Source organism: Phalacrocorax carbo, chromosome 9 (assembly GCF_963921805.1).
Source record: "Phalacrocorax carbo chromosome 9, bPhaCar2.1, whole genome shotgun sequence".
In the NCBI taxonomy this organism is placed as follows: Eukaryota; Metazoa; Chordata; class Aves; order Suliformes; family Phalacrocoracidae; genus Phalacrocorax; species Phalacrocorax carbo.
The window spans coordinates 26,779,714-26,798,906 of NC_087521.1; the positions used below are offsets into that span (position 1 = coordinate 26,779,714).

General features: G+C 39.3%; 1 protein-coding gene across 4 annotated transcripts in view; it reads right to left on the reverse strand.

Annotated features, from left to right (window-relative positions):
• CDC42BPB (CDC42 binding protein kinase beta) overlaps positions 1 to 19,193 on the reverse strand; it is a 96,070-nt gene that overhangs the window by 41,809 nt on the left and 35,068 nt on the right. For all 4 annotated transcript variants that reach the window (XM_064460819.1, XM_064460818.1, XM_064460817.1 and 1 more), the window contains exons 3-5: positions 12,468 to 12,551; positions 8,881 to 8,976; positions 4,309 to 4,457 (exon numbers count right to left, since the gene is read on the reverse strand). In XM_064460819.1, coding sequence (XP_064316889.1) covers positions 4,309 to 4,457; positions 8,881 to 8,976; positions 12,468 to 12,551 — 329 coding nt within the window. The remainder of the gene's footprint in view (positions 1 to 4,308; positions 4,458 to 8,880; positions 8,977 to 12,467; positions 12,552 to 19,193) is intronic.

Sequence of the window (19,193 nt, forward strand, 5' to 3'; positions counted from 1 at the left end):
ACAGCTAAGGACCTTTGCATCCTGTGTACATGCAGCAGTTACTCTACAAGCTGCTGAACTCCTGCAAATCTGGGATCAGGGCAATGCCGTTTCAACAGGGTACAGTAACATTAGAAACTCTCCAATATCAAATTGTGTCTTTCCTATTCCTATATAGCAGGATATAAAACCGTATAGAGCATGCTAGAGCTACTAAATGACATGGAACTAAGCTTCCCATTTCATTCTAGCTCATTATTTTATATTCTTTTTGATATTAGGAAGGCAGCCAAAAAGGATTTACTGAAGAGCATGTTAATTGAATTTGGTCCACCAATTAACCACATTTTATTTCACAACTTTGTACTGAAATTCACACAAAGTGAAGTATCAGTAAAAGATCAATCATCCAGACAACTTAATAAGACAGTCCTGATACATACTATGCAGGTTGTGTTGTTTGTTTTTTTTTAATTAATAGCCTCAAAATATCCCAAATTATTTTAAGAGCACCTAGCCAATACATTGGGAAGGTGGCAAGAAAGGAAGAGAGAAGAACAAGTGTAAAAACCAGAATCAACTCAGTTCTGTACCAATACTGCAGGCTCAAAGGAGAACATCTGTGTCTTCCAAGGTGACGTATATCAGACCCCTTTCTTTAGCCAACACCATCCAGGATCAACTCCCAACATGCTAGCATACCACTGTGCCATTTTGAAATATTATTACTTATCTGAGCTAGCCAAAAAAGATTTTCAAACTTATAAATGTGTTGCTTTGGGTTTTTTAACAGATATTGTATTTTTTTCAAATAATACTATGAGTAACAAATAAAAACACACGTGCTTTACATTAAATCCACCAGTCTTGTTGCACCATAAAATACTGTCTGTCTTTTCAAATGGGAAGTTCCAAATGCCACTACATGTGCTCAAAAACTTAAAATTTGTACAACAGCTTCTGCTTAATTTTTGAGGAAGATACTAGAATTACTAGGAACAAGGGGGAAAAAAAAGTGCTCCAATATATCTTGCTACATAGATGTGGAAGTTGACAATGTCTGATTTTTAAGGTGCAGAATTCCATAGTTTCACACTTGAGGAGACTTACAAGAAAAACCATGATAGGTTTAACAAAATGTCCTCATATATGTAAAAATCCTGCCAATCTATTAAATTTTTCCAACACAAACTTGAATCAGCACTTTTTAACCAAGGGCTAATGCTTTGAAACTTCACTAATACTGTTGCTCATTAGCAACATTAAGACAAAATAGTAAATGCTAATCTATGGCTGTCAACATAAATTAAACGCACACTTCATTTACTTGTTATAATATAGAAAAATGTGCTAACCCAGGATATTAGACCATCTCACTATATTTTCTCAATAAACTCATCAGTAATTTTCTATTGTTAAACTTAAAACATACATTTCATTTCCAGGTATTGTCAGCATTCCCTTACAGTCCCATAACCACAAGTCAAGCTCAGTAGGTGCAGAGGACTATTAAAGCTTATAAACAACTATGCACTAAATTCTTTGTTTGTTTGTTTTTACAGAACACTGCTCACAGTACACTCAAAGCATGAGCCAATCTCATTCAACACATCTCTGCTTTTCTGCTTTGCATGCAGATCTCATTTGCCTAAGGGAACACTGTTTCTGTTCAGAAAGGCTTAATACCTCATCTCTGAGCTCCACTGTTTCCTATCTACAGCTAACAGGTCATATGAGCCTTTAAAGGGTCCTTAAAATCCTCTCCAGAGCAATCATGCTTCCTCCTAATCCATTCCAGTTGCCAAGCAGTAATTTCTTGGGCATTCATACATCTCCTATTCAAAGTACAAGTTCTGGCCTTGGAGCCATTCATTCCTATTGCCACAACAGACGTTCATTCAGCCTCATGCAAAGATGTAGCTAGTCAGTTAAGTCAGGCCACCTTCCTTGGAAATGGGTGCAGTGGTGCCTCTGGTGAACTTCACTAGTCCATAGCATTTTTAAATCCCTACACATTGTCCACATTTACTCATGGGAGTATTACAGAGTTTATATATCTTTTTTAAATTTTTGGAACAGTGACCAAAGTCCGAACAGAAGAGTTCAAAATGTTACAGCTTGAGAATTCCTTGTGTCTTACAAACATTAATTGTAAATAAAAATCATTTGCCTAATGGTTTTCACCCATAAATTTCATTAGAGAGACAGTAAAACTGTCCTTATTTCACAGACTAAGAAGTAAAGACATGAAGAAGGTAAAGGGACCTGGCCAAGATGCACCTGCCAAATCAGACAAAACGCTAGTATGAAGTCCACTTCTGAGCCAGGACTTCAGTAACCTACCGTGAACCTACTTGCACAGCCATGGCGGTTTTCAGTTAACTGAAAAACCTCACTACTCTCATGCTCTGTATTTTCTAACTTCTCTGTTTACTGAAATCAAGCTATAAAGTCAGCATATGAAGAGATAACTGCAAAGGTTTCCAGAATCGGTGTAATTTTGCTTTCTAACTGACATGTCATACAGAAATCTGAAAAACAAAGGACAGAAATTCTCACTTGATCAAAACTTTTGCATTGACGAAACAAAATATTAATCAAGTGCCTTCCTTGCACTGCTCACAGCTCTTTTAAAACAGTTCCTCCAAGAAGTCCCCCCCCAAAAAAAAGCAGCATACAAAGTGTACTCTATACCAGTTTCCTCTGACTGAAAATATCATATATTCTTTATAAATATATATAGTACGGAACATAACCTAAGTTAACATGATGGTAGGCACTGAGCTGAAATATACATCCTGTGTGCAGAAACAATTAGACAGGCACATGCTCATTTATTACGAAAACCATTTGAGCTCAGAGGGTCATGATCAATGGGGCAGAGCCTGGTTGGAGGCCTGTAACCAGTGGTGTTCCTCAGGGGTCTGCGCTGGGTCCAGTCCTGTTCAACATATTCATCAGTGACCTGGATGATGGAATAGAGTGTAACCTCAGCAAGTTCGCTGATGACACCAAGCTGGGAGGAGTGGCTGATACACCAGAAGGCCGTGCTGCCATTCATCGAGGCCTGGGCAGGCTGGAGAGCTGGGCCGAGGGGAACCTGATGAAATTCAACAAGAGCAAGTGCAAGGTCCTGCACCTGGGGAGGAACAACCCCATGCACCAGCACAGGCTGGGGGCTGAACTACTGGAAAGCGGCTCTGTTGGGAAGGACCTGGGAGTGCTGGTGGACAGCAAGCTGACCATGAGCCAGCACTGTGCTCTTGTGGTGAAGGTGGCCAATAGTATCCTGGGATGCATTAAAAGGAGTGTTGCCAGCAGGTCAAGGGAAGTTATCCCCCCCCTCTACACTGCCCCGGTGAGATTGCATTTGGAGTACTGTGCCCAGTTTTGGGCCCCTCCATTTAAGAAGGACATGGAACTACTTCAGCAAGTCCAGTGGAGAGCTACGAAGATGATCAAGGGGCTGGAGCATCTCCCTTATGAGGAAAGGCTGAGAGACTTGGGTTTGTTCAGCCTGGAGAAGAGAAGACTGAAGGGGGATCATATCAATGCTTATAAATATCTGAAGGGTGGGTGTCAAGGAGGATGGGACTGGACTCTTCAGTGGCGCCCAATGACAGGACAAGGGTCAATGGGCACAAGTTAGAACACGGGAAGTTCCACTTAAATATGAGAAAAAAACGTCTTTCCATTGAGGGTGCCAGAGCAGTGGCACAGGCTGCCCAGGGAGGTTGTGGAGTCTCCTTCCCTGGAGACATTCAAAACCCGCCTGGACGCGTTCCTGTGCCCCCTGCTCTGGGTGTCCCTGCTCAAGCAGGGGAGTTGGACAAGATGATCTCCAGAGGTCCCTTCTGACCCCTGCCATTCTGTGATTCTGTGATGACCTCAGGTAAAATAGATGCACTAGTGTTATCATGGGCTTACTGTGCGTAAATTTTGCAGAATGTCTAAACATTTGCAGAGAATTCAAACTGCTTCAAACATCTAGGTTGGCTTGGACAAAAGCACATAAATATTAATGAAACGAATTGAGAATAAGTTAAGAAGCCTGATTAAAAATAAAAGCTTTAGTAAAAGGTTAGTCAGATAAATGTCACTGCTTCTAATATCAGTCCATCAAAACTTGATATTTAAAATGTGGGTAGTTGCTTACTATATACTGTGTAATAGCTGTATAAGCTGTATAAGCTATTACACAGTATATAGTAAGCAACTACCCACAGCAGTTTGCCTGTGGCTACTCTGCCCATTTGTGTATGTACCAATATCTTTAGAATTAAAGTATAACTGTACATTTACTTTTTCCCAAGTGAGATGGTATTTTACCTGTGTACATAATGCAGCTCATGTATGGAATGTATAGCAAGCACCATTTCACCAATGTAGAACCTAGCCATATCTTCAGGAAGTTTGTCTTCAAACTTACTGAGAAGTGTCAGTAAGTCGCCACCAACATAGTAGTCCATCACTAGATACTGAAAAAAGAGCAATAAAGCAGTTAAGTACCAAGAGACAGGTGGTAAGAAAAAAATTAAAGTTCATCAGTTGTCTGCTGAAAAAAAACTTTCACTAAGTCTTTTTTCTATGCTTGGGAAAAGTTGTCAAAACTGGTAATGATTTGCGCTACTTTTATTTGCTTATTTAGTGTAAAAATGTACCATTTTCCTTTAATAATTGTAGTAAGGATGACACATCAGTATTCAGTTCTTATCATAAAATAAATCCAACCAAAATATGGCAGCAACAAACGAGTAGATCAGGAGGGTTTATTTCTGTATTAACTACAGTGTCACACAAAGAAAATGATCTAGTATCACCAAAACTAATGTAGGTTATCAACCCTTAAAATGACAATTTCCAGAGGATGCAGGAAAAAAACCAAAACCCTATACTCAAAAACAATACTTGATGCAACTTAGTCCAAAATAAACATTTCATTACTACTTTTAGTTTTGGTACCATTTCAATACCACTAGTGGTTCCAAATGTGGGACTTATCACATCAACATCATCAAATACTCATCTTGGCACATGCCACATCATGGATACATATCTAGCAGCAGCTTGATGATACTATACATTAGGGATGGCCATGACAAGCCAGAGGCACTACAGCAGTGGGGAACTTAAAAAAATCAAACATATTCTTCTCAATACATTTTAATGAAAAAGTACGCAGCCTCCTATGCCAATCAGCCATTATCCTGTCCACAGAAAGAACCAACACATACAGGGCAATGTGAAAGAAAAAGACTCAGGCTTACTATTTGTTTTCTCATACCACAAAACAGGGATTAGATTATAGTTATTTTCTGACAATATCCACCTAAATCCAGACCATGACTTTAAATATAATTACTTTACCTGGTACTACCAGTCTTGAGCCATTTTGTTCCATGCTTCCCAAGATGCTTTATACGTGGTTTTAGGAAGAACTTTACTTATTCTGGAAATACCTTTCCAAAGCAGTCATCTTTTTCTCCTCAAGGTAAAGCAACCTGCAACCTACTGTCCCTGCTCAGATTCATCTTCCACAAGGGAAGAAAATTAAACAAGAGAAGAACCCAAAGGAATGTGAAGTGCAATACTTGGCTTGAAAGAGTGACTCCAAAAGGCATAAGTTTTGATATTTTTATCCATATTATTACAATTATAGCTTAATCTGATAGGCAAATTTCACCACTTATGTTGAAATCAATCAGTCCATATTGCACAACCCTTCAAGGAATTTTAAACATGTATTGGAACTTTGTACACATACAACAATTATGTTTGAAAACAAAAGGCTACAGACAGGAACCAGGAATCTTTTAAAAGGGATACTGTATTAAAGTATTTTTTTTCAAATTCAAATACAAGAGAGCTTAGAGAGGCTTCTGTGGGAGCTAAAATAGCCTGCCTGTCAGAGACAAGGTAATGCGCTTCCCTCAGCTCCCACAGTTTTCACAACTCAGCAAGAACTCAGCTGACCCATTAAATGAGGCACTTGGATCAGAGAAAGATGGAAGACCTCTTCTATAAGAAAGTCAAATTTTATTCATCTTCCAATTCACAATGATTTTCTTGTCAGGAGGGATTTCTCCCTTCACATGGGGTTAAAATATTAAGTATTAAGACACTGAAATCTAGAGGTATTGCATTCTTCTAAGGAAGGGACTACATCAAACAGGGGGAGAGTAGTTGGAAATTAAAGGGAAAAAAGACATTAGAATACTCTCATGAATACTGAGGAGCCTTTAAGAAGCTACGAGCACACAAACACACATATGCCCTTCTTCATGAATGAAACTGAGAAAGAAAAATTCTCTGGTAAAGCACAAGAAAACTAACATATTTGAATCTGGAAGAGATTAAGAACTTCAGGTCCCTTACATGTTTCTAATATTCAACGACACTGTTTTACCTACACCATATCTGCTTCAGCAAAATCACCAAAGGCTTACTTAACCCATTTTGACTCAAACTGTCTCTACAAAAAGCTTTCTAGGAATGGGAAAAAAAGCCATGCTAGCATTTCCACATAACGTTATTTAAGAGTTGGCTATTTAGAAAATACTGCCACATGGTGTATTTGCCTCAAACATTTTAAGACTACAGAAGCAGAACCAGAAAATGAACTCCAGAACGTATGCATTTTGTGGAATTTTGTGTTTCTTGCTTACATATAAGTTCTGCATCATCCCATGCTGTACTAATATTAAATAGAGGGAATAAAACCCCAATTACTTCTAGACTTTCCAAGGGCAGCTACTACTTTTCTATCTTAACATCTCATCATCTCTTCATTTGCTTATTCTAAGCCAGAGGAGGATGGCAAAGCCCTAGGTGCTGGAAGACGCCAAGGTTATTGCTGTGCTTCAGGGTTACCTTATGTGGTTTTTCACTTAATAATCATTAGCTATAATACACCAGCATCACTGGGAGCAGACACTAGAACCTAGAGCTTTCTCTTTCAGAGGACCGATGTCCACTCCATGTTGGAGAACCAGGCTTTCTGTGTGTCTGTTCTTGTTTTATTCTCAGCTTTGCGTTCCATTCTACAAGGATCAAGGATGCGCAGCACAGCTAAAAAGTAAAACCAAGCTGCTCAGGTCCTGTAACACAGCAGCCCTATCCTGAGGTGTGGAAAAACGTGGCTATAAACCCTTCTTCAAGCTGTGCAGGGAACTGAACAGTTGAGATATTTTAGACCCTGGCCAACCGAACCACTAGGATGGCACGGAAGAGAACCTTCTGTCCAGGTTTTTGGATGAAAGTCACTTCCTGATGTGTTTCAGCTTTTCTTCACGCATCATTTACAACAGAGTGACTGAGATGCAGATAGGTTCCATCTGTGAGCAGCAGACATTTACATGAGATGGATGCTGAGTAACAGACCAAATTGGAAGGCAGCATCTCAGCACATGCAGAACCAGACCTCAGGAAAGCTGGGCATCTGCTGACTTCGGCTGTCAGGCAGAGTTGTTGCTTTCTTAGATACTGGATCTTAAATTAGATGCTAGATGTCTAAATTCTGCTGTCAAGTGAAACTTCAACATCTAAATGTCTTTGGCAATTTGGGGAAAAGAAACGCATTATACTGCTATAGCTGGCATGGAACAGATTTGTATAAAATGGTATTAGAAGATAAGATCCTTCTCTATACTGTCATTACTACTGCTTGCTATCACGTGCAGCTAACGGTATTTTCTTAGGTAGCTCCGTTCTTAGAATCTACTTGGAAATACTACATTATAGGATGTCGTAGGTTATTTTTATGTAAGTCTGAAGGCTGTTTGGTTCTGAGGGAATTTGAAATTATGAGCTATCTTCATAAGGCAGTGCCAGAGGTAGCTAAACTTTGAGAGGCTGAAAATCTGGATCTATCACAAAGCATTCAATGGAAATAGCCAGTAAATGAGGGGTCTGAGACCTGACTACTTATTTGCTTACAATGTGCTTGTTATTCTGAAAATACTTTTAACATGACAGTCAAAATAATTTGTTTCATTTCAGCACCTGTGAAAAAGTCTGAGTGTTTTCTCTTTCATATGCTTAGTTTCTGAACTTATTGGCAGCCTTTTATGAAGACACTTTTTTCTTATCTGTAATCATGACTTGCTACTGTGGTACTACCTAAAAATTGTTAAGAAGGTGAAAACTTCACATTATAACTAAGTCAGTTGCTACAGAATTAGGAGTTTTGCAAACCCAGCCTCAAGTAGCCACATGGAAGCTGTATGGTTCAGTATATTGCAGAACATTGGGGTTTACTAAATTTACTCCTGACTTCTGTGACTAAGGTAAACATAGCTTATATGTTACAGTTCTAGTAACCCATAATTTAAAAAATATGAGTAATGGCTTTCTTTATAAACAGTTGCTAAAGTCTCTCAACATACTGACATGACCAATCTGCTGACTGAAAAGCTACTTTTAAGAAATAGGCTTTTTTTCCCCTGAGGCTTTTTTAAAATATCCGTTTAATCAGTTTTTAAAAACCAAATTTTAAATCACTTTTGCCATTTTTAAACAAAATCTTGCTTCAAAAGACACTCTGAAAGTTTAAAATAAAATAATTTCTTACTTTCACGGAGTTAACACCTCTCAAAATATTTAATTGCAATGTTATCCAAAACATTAAACTTAAGCATGATATATTTTATGCAAGGGTAAATTAGTTAATTTAAGGTGTTTAACTAATCCTCAATATACTATAGTACTACATGACTTTCTCACTCTCCTGGAGTTACAGTCAGCCCTTTGAAGTATTTCTTCAAGGAGAAAAGAAGAATGTCGAAACACTGCTGCAAGGCATGAGGTGGACTGATTTACTGCACTAATATCCTTAAATACACCAAAAATAAAGTACTTTCATAATCTAAAGCTTTTTTGTTTTTGCTGATGAATCAAACGTACCAAATAGTTCTCATCTTGAAAGGCATAGTGCAACGTAGTAATCCACTGACAATCTCCATTCACCAAGACATTTCTCTCCTCTCGGAAGCAAGCTGTCTAAAGGAAGAGAGGGAAAAAAGCCATTGTCAAAATCAACAAGTAGTTTTCACAGGATGAATATATATGGATGTTTTATGGGATTATTTAAAATTACTGAACAGAGCTCTCTATTCACTGGAATTCAGTCTGCACAAGTAACAAACCAGGGAACCTCTGCAGGCTTGTAGTCAGGCATTCAGTCACTCTAATCCTGACTGTGACCTTAAAAAAAAAAAACAACAGAGAAAACACCAAAAAAAAAAAACCAACCCAAACCAACCAACACACCCCCACCCAACAACACCAAAAGCCCACAAATGAATTCGAGTCAACACTGAATATTTGTTCCATAATGTATTTCTAAAAGCCAGAAAAATGATAACTTGTCACTGCAATCTGTAGCAGAAAGATAATGGCTCTAGGAAAGTAAGCCTGGTTCTTCTCAAGACGACCTTTGTGGAAATAGTTTTATGTATTCTTCTCTTACATTACAGTCCCAGTTACTGCCAACACACGATAGGAAATAAGCAGATTTTACTATTACGGCCTTATCTTTGTCCAGTATAACACATTTTCAATAATCTTTCCTCTAATTCAAATAGCCCACTGCAACACTTCAGAGAAGCAGGCTCTGAGTAACACATTTTCTCAGCATCTTTACAGAAAACCAACTTTCATAAACTTCAAGCAAGTCCTCCTTAATAAAAATATATTAATGTTTTTATTAGATCAGAACTATCAAGATATAGACCTTGAGACTATCACTACTTTCAATTCAGAAAGCCATTATTATGATATTCAGTAGCTGCAGTTCAAGTGTTTGGGCTCTGGATAATAATGGATTATTTTTTTTTTTATCATTGCCACTTGTCCAGATGTCTTAGAAAACGTACTATGGAAGGAACACTTCTACGAATCCCAAGCCTTACCATATAGTGACTGCATCATCTCAACCATTTTTCCCCTCTAAGGAAGCAAAAGTCAATTTACATTTCTCCTGAAGACGACCACACTGTGGCCATGTTGTAAAGTTTGTAATTATTGGTGCAGAGAGATGTAAATTGTAATTAAATGTTAACTGAGAGTGGTTTAACGGTTTATGAATGCAAGGCCAAAGTATCACTCTACAAAAAGTTTGGCAGCAACAGCAGCTCTAAGTAATCCTATCCTCTGCCTGCAGCATCAGAGCACAGCACTTCTCAGTTCTTCTGGCACCACGATGTGAGGAGGCTGCCAACACAGAAAACTAGTTTGTTTATTTTCGAAGACATCAGTTCCTTGATCCAGTTCACTGTGCAACCTCAAATAGTGAGGGAATGTTATGAACACCTAAAACCAGTATTGCTGCTGAACACTTTGCATCATGAATTCAAAGTATAAACTCTCTTTTTCTGCTGACGCTAGCTTAAAAGGCCTTGCGATGTGCCTTGAAAAAGCATGACAGGCTACCTCATCAGCCAGTCGGGTCTTATTTGGAACTGTCAACAGTAATACACTAACGACTACGTATTTTGCTGTCAGAACAATGAATACAAATGGTCCACCTTATCAACATAAATGGCATGCCTATTTTTGCTTGCAACCCATTTACGGATGTCAGTTGATATTCACTAATCTTTCCTGTATTTTAGTGGCTTCCGACCATGTTTTTTCCTTCTTGCAGCTAGTACACAAATAAGCAGTGTTTAGATAACTTTTTGCTGTGTTTAAGAAGTCATAAAATGCTTCATATTACAATTCACAAAACAAACATAAACCAATATAACAATATGCTGCTTCAACCACTCATACAGTGGACACTAAAACACTTGAAGTCTGCTTTTCAGTGTGATGCCCACTTAAGAGGCTAGTGAATTCTTGCAGGCTTCATTTTAAAAAAATAATAAGTTTTACCACATTTGGGGAATTTTAACACCCAGATGTTTTATGAACCTGATGTGCAGGTTATAAAGTCTTGCTCATCCAAAAAAGCCAATCAAGTGAGCAAACAGAACAGGAAAAGACAAAAGGGCACAGCAGAGAAGACAGTTCCTTTATTTCCCTTTGTAGATGGGAAAAAACAGCGGAAGGAGAACTTAACTGGACTGCTACTTGTCCTAAGTGTGTACTGGGAAAGCTATTGTTCATTACACCTCTTTCTTAGTGGGTAACCCTCTTCCACCTCTTGCCTGCCTGAGAGGAGTTAGTCACATAATTTGAAGACAATTTGTAAACGGCTGTCTTCCCAGGACATCTCTACAAGTAGAAGTTTCAGCTCTTTACATAGGCCATTTAATGAAGTCACTTTCAAAATGACTGAAGTAAGCCAGCATAGCTGTATTTCCATTTGTCTGGGAGGCCTCTACAAGCGTTTGGGTTTAAAACAATTCTGTACTGACCAATGAGTTAGCCCAACTGAAACTTGTCTAGAAAGGGCACCGAATTCCCCCTACGCAGGGAGGGCTTAATGCAGAACCACTGATGCAGTTCACGCCGATGTGTGAACTCTCCTGACAGCTCAAAGAACAGCCGAGCGGCAGTGGCTGCTGCCACTTGTAAAGAAGAGCATGGACCGATGGACGGAGTGTGACTAAATCAGGCAAATGCAGTGGTGAAGAGGACTTAACAGGAGGGAAGAGATTTATTCACAGGAAAAGAGCTGGCACTGACTCACTGAAAGGAAGGGAGGGACTAGGAAGGGTAGGCTGGGGGGAGGAGGTGTCAGGAAAGGGACAGAAGAATGGGACAGGGAAGGGTCAGCAGGCTCAGTCCTCGGCAAGCAGCTAACCTTCGCCCCTTAAAAGAACTGCTGCAAGTACTGGCAGACTACATTATTTTCCGCTAAAAATCTATCGCTCATTTAACTGCTGATTTATGTAACATTACATTCACCGTAACGTTTTCCTCTACAGTGCAAGAGTAGGTACTCTAGGAATATGCCACTTCCCATGGCATAGTCTCAGCAGGTCGTTTCCTAATCTGTGAAGTACCCATTCACGTTTGCGTAATTTGTTGTGACAATGTACATCTCCTTTCATCGAAAATACCCCTTTAAAACAGATTTACCTTTTTAACACATTTTGTTTTACAACCTGAATCCGTGATTGCAAAGTATTTAGTTATAGTTGCACCGGTTATATAAATCCTGTTACAAACTATAGGATGCAAAGCTCTTTAATGTAAGCTTTATGAATGCAAGATAAAAAAAAAAGACCTTTTCATAATGTTTTTGTATACAGCTGTGAATTGCATAGCAGCACCAATCTCAGCTTTCATGTAGTCTTTAACTTGCCTTTATTGTAAACAAAAATCTGGCCAATAAATTCAGGGTAAGAACTAGGGCAGACTGTCTGGTAAATGTAATGCTGAGAACAACAGATGCTTGGAAGGGACTGACAGACTTGATTGCATTAAAACAGCTTAAGAAAAAAAAAGAAAAAGATTGAAGTTCCTATGCTCATGAAAAAAATCTGGAAGAGCTTCAGTGTCATTTTCAAAATTCTCTGTTTTAAGAGAACCATACTACTTACCTCTGCCCTTTTAAGCATTTCCCATTTATTTAGAATTTTCATTGCATAAATGCGCTCTGTACACTTCATTTTAACAACTGCAACCTGAAATAATAAGATATCTTTATTTAACAACAGCATGGTCAGAGAAATACAATATTTAAACAGCTTAATGTTAACAAAATATTAAGAAGTTATTAAGGGGTCGTCAGCAATCAGCTCACACCGATAAATTACAGCTTGAGTCTTTGCTCCTTCTATATTCCTCCTGCATTACTACTACATACTTGACGTGCAGCACACCATGTGTGGTCAAGTGCTCATGATCAAGTACATGGGGGATGATACAGGAGGAGTATGAAGCTTTTCATATGAAGATGCATTGTAAAGCTGCATTGTTTGCCAAGAACAAGCAATGCTTGTACACCCTGCCTTCAACCAATGAGGCAACATTTAAAAGGGCAGCCTGTGAAAACAAGGAAGGCTGCTATCAATAGAAATACACTACATTTGACTAATTTGTTTTCACATTTCAGGTTTCAGAAACTCGGAAGATATTTGCAAATTAACATGCTTTTGTGTACTGTATGCAGATATCAAAAAAGAAGCAAAAACAGTATTCATTTACTTATTCATCATTTTGCTTGAAGCATTTTACTATGCATTCTGTGTATTAGACTTGCTCAGACTGGTCTATTATGAACAGTAGTTATGCACATAGCTGTACAGTGGAAGAAAAAACAGAAGAATACAGAAACTTCAAGGCTTAGGAATGCAAAGACTTTATTTTGACCAAGACTTGTATTCTCCAAGACCAAAACTAATTCTTCTTGTAATAAAGCCATCTTTTCCACAAAATTCTTCCAGTTGGCAAATAAAAGCAGGCATCACGACTAAGACAGCAACATTTTCAGAGGACTATACATGGACCACTTGAATATTTCTGCTGCTTCTCCACTTGCCTCTATTTCAGAAGTAGAAAACCAACCAGGCTTTCATTGCTTTTAACAGAGCTGTAAATACCAGTGGGAAAAGTAACAGGAATCACATCAGCTCCCTTCTTCTGTTGCTTAAAAACTCTTATCTTTAAGGGATTCAGAAGCTGCAGCAACTCTAAGAAGATGCTAGCTATAAAACAAGTTCAGAATAATGATTCAAGCAGAGCAACGCTACACAGAGTGAGAAGTCCTGAGGAGGGAAGAGGGAAATATAATACCTCTCTTCAACTTACCAGTAAAGGAGGTCCAGTTGAGGGGCAGGGGGATGACTGCTTCACCAGTAACACAAGAATGGGATAGTCACATGTAGACAGACACCTGACTCTGGAGGTGCATACCTAAGCCTCCCGCCCCTCGGTGTGTGAAGCTCCACTCACCAGGTCACGTAAAGGATGAGCACACCTAGTACTAACCTCCACACAGAGTCACGTAATGGAAACGTGTCTTAAGAGAAGGACTAGCAGGTACCTATAGGAAAGACATGGTAATTTGGCCCTAAACACAGCTGGGAAAGACACAGCACAAAGCAGCAGCTTCTGTAAGCTATGCAGAACATCCACAGCTACATTAGGTCCCAGTGTCTCCTGGCCTACAAGCACCTGTGCAGACACTGCTCTTGCTGCGGGAGAAGGATGAGTAAGATGAGAAAGTCTCACTGAACACAGGAGGTTCTTCGGGACATAAGAAACTCTTCAACACTGACCGTTGGTAATGGCCTAAAACATTTAGATTTGTTCCCGTCCTTGTCAAGGCCTTGCAGTTAAAAGCCATTTTAACAACCTCTCTGCATACGCTTAATTGAATTATTTGCCTGATACAGCTGAAGGCACACTCTAAGTCAAACTGCACATTAAAAGCTTTGGGAAATCGCAAGGTGCTGACATTACCTGCTATACTTTATAAACTCTGTTCCATGCAGAACATGATGACTCAGGAAGTAACCCCCATCTCCATTGAGGGGACAGACCAAGCATGATTACCTGCTGCAGATGAACAAACGCTCTGGGGCAGAAGCAATTTGCAAGCATAGGTCTGTGAGCCCTGAAGAATAACATTCAGGTTTCATTACACCACAACACTAGAACTGCTCAGCCACTTAAATACAAATATAGTGCACCAATCAGAACCCAGGTGTGCATCTACTGCACATTATCTAAGGCCATCACTGTCTGAAAGCAGATGGAAGTTTGAAGCATGCTCAACCGCTGAGGAGTGATGTGAGCCTGGCATTGCAGAGGACACGCTCAGCTGAGGAGCTGTGCAAATGTTAGAACAGAAAGTGGTGAATGAGAACAGGCCTTGACAAAGAGAAAAAAAAAAAGAAAAAAAGGAAGCCAAATCTGTAGGACCTATTTAGCAATTCCCCAGTTGCTACCTATATTAGAGCTATTTATTTTCAACTGAAAGGACTGCTTAAAAAAAGCCCAACTTAAACTTTCTGGAGGAAGAGAATTGTCTTCTGTGAAAGAAAAGCGGAATGAATAAAAGGAAAGTTGACTCATATTTTCACAATAAGTGGTTATCAAGTTATGGCACCACTGAACACACTGCTCCTTTAATTTTAAGGGGACGGTGGGACAGCTTCTTGTGCCAGCAGAACAATTCATGTAACCATAGCGCAAAATAAGTACTTCCCCAAGAATTTTGTCTTTGAAAAAAAAACTGAAATGAGGCAGAAGATGCCTCACAGAAGTAAAAGAACTTTGGCCTGACTAGACCTGACTCCTCAACACATTCTAATAATTAGAAAACAAACAAACAGAAATGCAAAACCCAAACCTCACTGATGTCTGAGCTGAACCAGGGAAGCACAAACTAAATTATGCCTTGATAAACTCAGTACTATTATTATAAGCAAAAACATTGTTGCAACACTGCAAAAAAAATCCTACACTCTTTGATCCTTAAAACACTTCAGCGTTTCCTCAGGTTAGCTCTCTTACTTTCTTCATCAGGTGGCAGTATTTCTAAGTTTACCTTTGTTGTATAATGCTTTGGCTGCTTCTGAGATGCTGCACTGTAGTTTTTCTTACTTTTGTATTAACTCTTCTTGCACTGGCATACCTCAAATTCAATTACAATAACCACACTGACCACTTTGCGAGATCAAACAGAAACCTCTCACATTGGAATTGTGCTAACTATGCAAGATGTCAGGTTTTAAATATGATGGCTGCTATACTACATACCAATCCACCACATCTACTAATACATGAAAAAATACTTGGTTGGTGTTCAGAGTAATTCCAAAGGATGCAGATTTGTACCCTGCTACAAATGCCTCCTTTAAGAACAAAAGCATTGCTTCTATCTTCAAAGTTTTAAAGTCTACTGGCCAAGCAAGTGCTCAGGTTATGCACAGACTGTAGAAGATGAGCATTTAATTTTGATGCCTACTTTTCATTTCCACACCTATTACAACTTACACTGTAATAGAAGTTAAAAAAAGTATGCTAAGGATAATGAAAGGAAAAAAAGGCACAAGCAGAGGTATAAAGCAGCTTCTGAAGAAGATTTAATAACCTAAAATATTCCAGGCCTGGAAGAGATAGCAGCTGTGATAGGCATACAAAACCATGAATGTTGCAGAGGAGATTAACAGAGAACAATTATTTGCTGTTTCTCATACACAGAGATTGAAAAGCATGAAATAAAATAAAAAGTAGCAAGATTAAGGAAGTATTGTTGTCACACAAGTTTTGGGACTCAGCCGCAGGTTGCTGTGGACACCTAAGTGTTCAGAAAGTATTTAAGTACACGCTTAATACTCAAGTAACACACGTAGCAGAAGTCGCAGGGGCTACTGACCACTGACTTACAGGTGTGGTTAAGGAGTCCCTGACCCCTCTGCCACTGGAAGCTGGGAGGGTTCAGCTCTGCTCTGGCCTTGGACTTTTCCTACACTGCTCCGCCTAGCCAAATGGATGGGATGTGGGCTTACTAATTTACACACCTTTTAGCCAGAACAACTATCTCCGATACTTGTGTCAAATTAAGAAAATTAAAACTTGCCCAACTTGCATCTCATTATGCTAGGTTGGAATGGAGAATCGAGAGTTCCGCATAGTCAACAATCAGAGTGGTTTGGTCGGGAGGTGATTCTGTTTTACCAAGTCTTAAAACACTGATAAGGAAAAAAATCCCACATGCAGGGGTTCCCCCACCACTGCAGTTCCCTTCCAGGCAAGCCCCTATGATTTTATTACTGTCACTGTGACTCCTCATGCTCAAGATTCACAGCAACAGGGACACTGCAATAAAGATCAAGTATGTTTCCTCAAGGACTTCAGAAAGCCTAATGAATCCTAGTGCCTACACTTCAACCAACTTAAGACATATTTATGTCAAAAAAATGTATGAGAACTGGAGCTAAAGTGTAAGTGAAAGCCAGCTGTGGTAACTACAGGCTACAATACCCGATCAGATTTGTATTACTTTTGCCATCCATTTTCTTCCAGTACTTTTTGCCTCAAAGCTGTTTCACTTGTACTGCAATAAAATAAACCCAGAACCAATATAGCTAAAAATAACATTTTTAGACTTTGGCAAGGGCTAGCAGTTTGCTTCTTGAATTGTTTTACACAAGTATTTTGCTGCATTTTAATGTTCAGTGCCACTTAATATTGACATTTAGGGTTGCAATGTGCAAAGCCAACCTAGTCCAAGTTCCACCTTTCCTCATACCCCTGTGAAATCTACAGGGTGGGAATCTGAGCCAAATCAGCCTCTACAAACATGACAGAACTTCCCACGACTGTACTCTGCCCTTTGAGTGACATGCTCAACACCAGTAAGCAGGATCAAGTTACAATTTTTCTTTTATGTAAACAATAAGCATGGCATAAGAAAGTGCAGAAATCATTTAAATGCAAGACTGGATTTCCAGAAAATAATTAAGATAGTTAACAAAAAGACTTTCTACTGGAAAGTTTATAAATGCTTTGATGTTCAACTTCTTGGACACCAGGCCGGCATTAGTTTCAAAGCAAAGATTAAAAAGCCACCTAACACACTATTCGTGCTTGTGGCACGTTAAACTTTCAGGTAAAACTTATCCTCAAGGACTGAACTTTCAGGGATAAAGCGAAACTCAAATGCAAACAGTTCTTTGCTGGGAAGAACACCACCACCGACACAGAGGTGATAATCCTCACACAATCAGCTCATAATGACAGGTAGTTAAGAAAAAGGCAATCGCTGGAATTCATAGGCAGATACACACCACTAGGGAGGGGTAAACATTACTGCCTTGTAGAAATACAAACTCCCTGGAAACTCCACACACGGCCGCACCCCGGAGAAATAAACTTTGTCTGGAGCAGGTGTGAAGGAGGACTATTGAGGTGATCAAGGAACTAAAGAGCCTCTCCTAGTACCGTGGGAACAGAAAAAGCTTTGCTAAAAAAAAAAGGTCAAAAAGTGGTTATGATTGCTACCTACAAATAAAATTGGAAGGAACGACATCTGTAATAAGGATGATAAAAGATAAAAGATCTGCTTAGGCTAATGGGCAATAAAATTACATGGATAAAACTGTGTAAAATTACCATGAATTAACCTTTGGCAGGAACTTGGAATGGCTTTAGACATTTCAGCAGAGATTTTAGACGAGCCTTTCAACTGGGAGAAGTGGGAAAATGTCATTGCCGATGTAAACAATTTATCCGTAATGTCTTATTGCCAGATTCATAATTGAATATTACAGTAATTTCTCTCGGTTAAAGCTTGTATATGCCACTTTTACTGTACTATTTCTGTCTTGTGCTATTGATACCTTGGCACTAGCTACTGAAGAACACACTGCAGGAACTGCTTTATCCTCCCAATACTCTTGGATATGAAAAGTCTTTGATATATAGCTCATTAGCTAACAGTTTTAATAATGCATCTTTGAGAAAAACTGGTCCAGACTGCTCTATCAGTTTTTTAATGTCTATTTTACATTTAAAATGAGCAACCAGAGTGTCTTTTGGTAGGGTTCATAGGCCAAGGGTGCACATTTCCAAAGAAAAAAAAAAAATATTTTTATTTTTTTTTTTTTAAACAGAAGGTGTGGATCTTCATGTCGTGCAAATAAGAAATCACTCACACATACCAGCCAGAAAGGTTTTGCAAAAGAAGGATAAAGGTCCCCAATAACACCTCAGCTCTTCCTCATCAGTCAGGGGGGCTGCAGAGACAAATGGCTGGTCTGGCAGCGGCACCACGTGAACTGTGTCTCTCCAGCTCCTTGCAACCTGCCTGTCACCATAGTAACTCGGTGCTGCCTTACAAACAGATACGGAGCTGCGGAGGACTAAGATAGCAACCAGCTCTTTTGAAGCATTTTCAAAACAAAGCAGCTTCTTTCTTCATCCATTTCCACAGCAGAAAATAGCTTGCTTCGATATTTTTTGGGGAAGAGCAGACTGTGGAAAAGCAAAGCTAATTAAGTATTTCTTCTGCGTCGTATTCTGAACGCTTTGACTCTTTGAATAGCTGGATTAAAGGTGTCACACGTTGTGTGCAACACTTCGGAATTCTGTTAATCTACAATGTAGGAAGGCGCAGTCCCTGCCGGGTACCTAATACCAATCACCAAAGCTTCCGAATAGGTGAGACAGCCTTAATATACAGCCTGTAGGCTCACTGTGCCCCAAGTTAATTTATAGAAGTACATAAAAATGTTAAACTCGGTACCCTACAGCTGCACTTACAAGGTGGAGAAGGTGCAAACAGCTCTGCGTTGCGCTGCCAAGCACGACTGTCA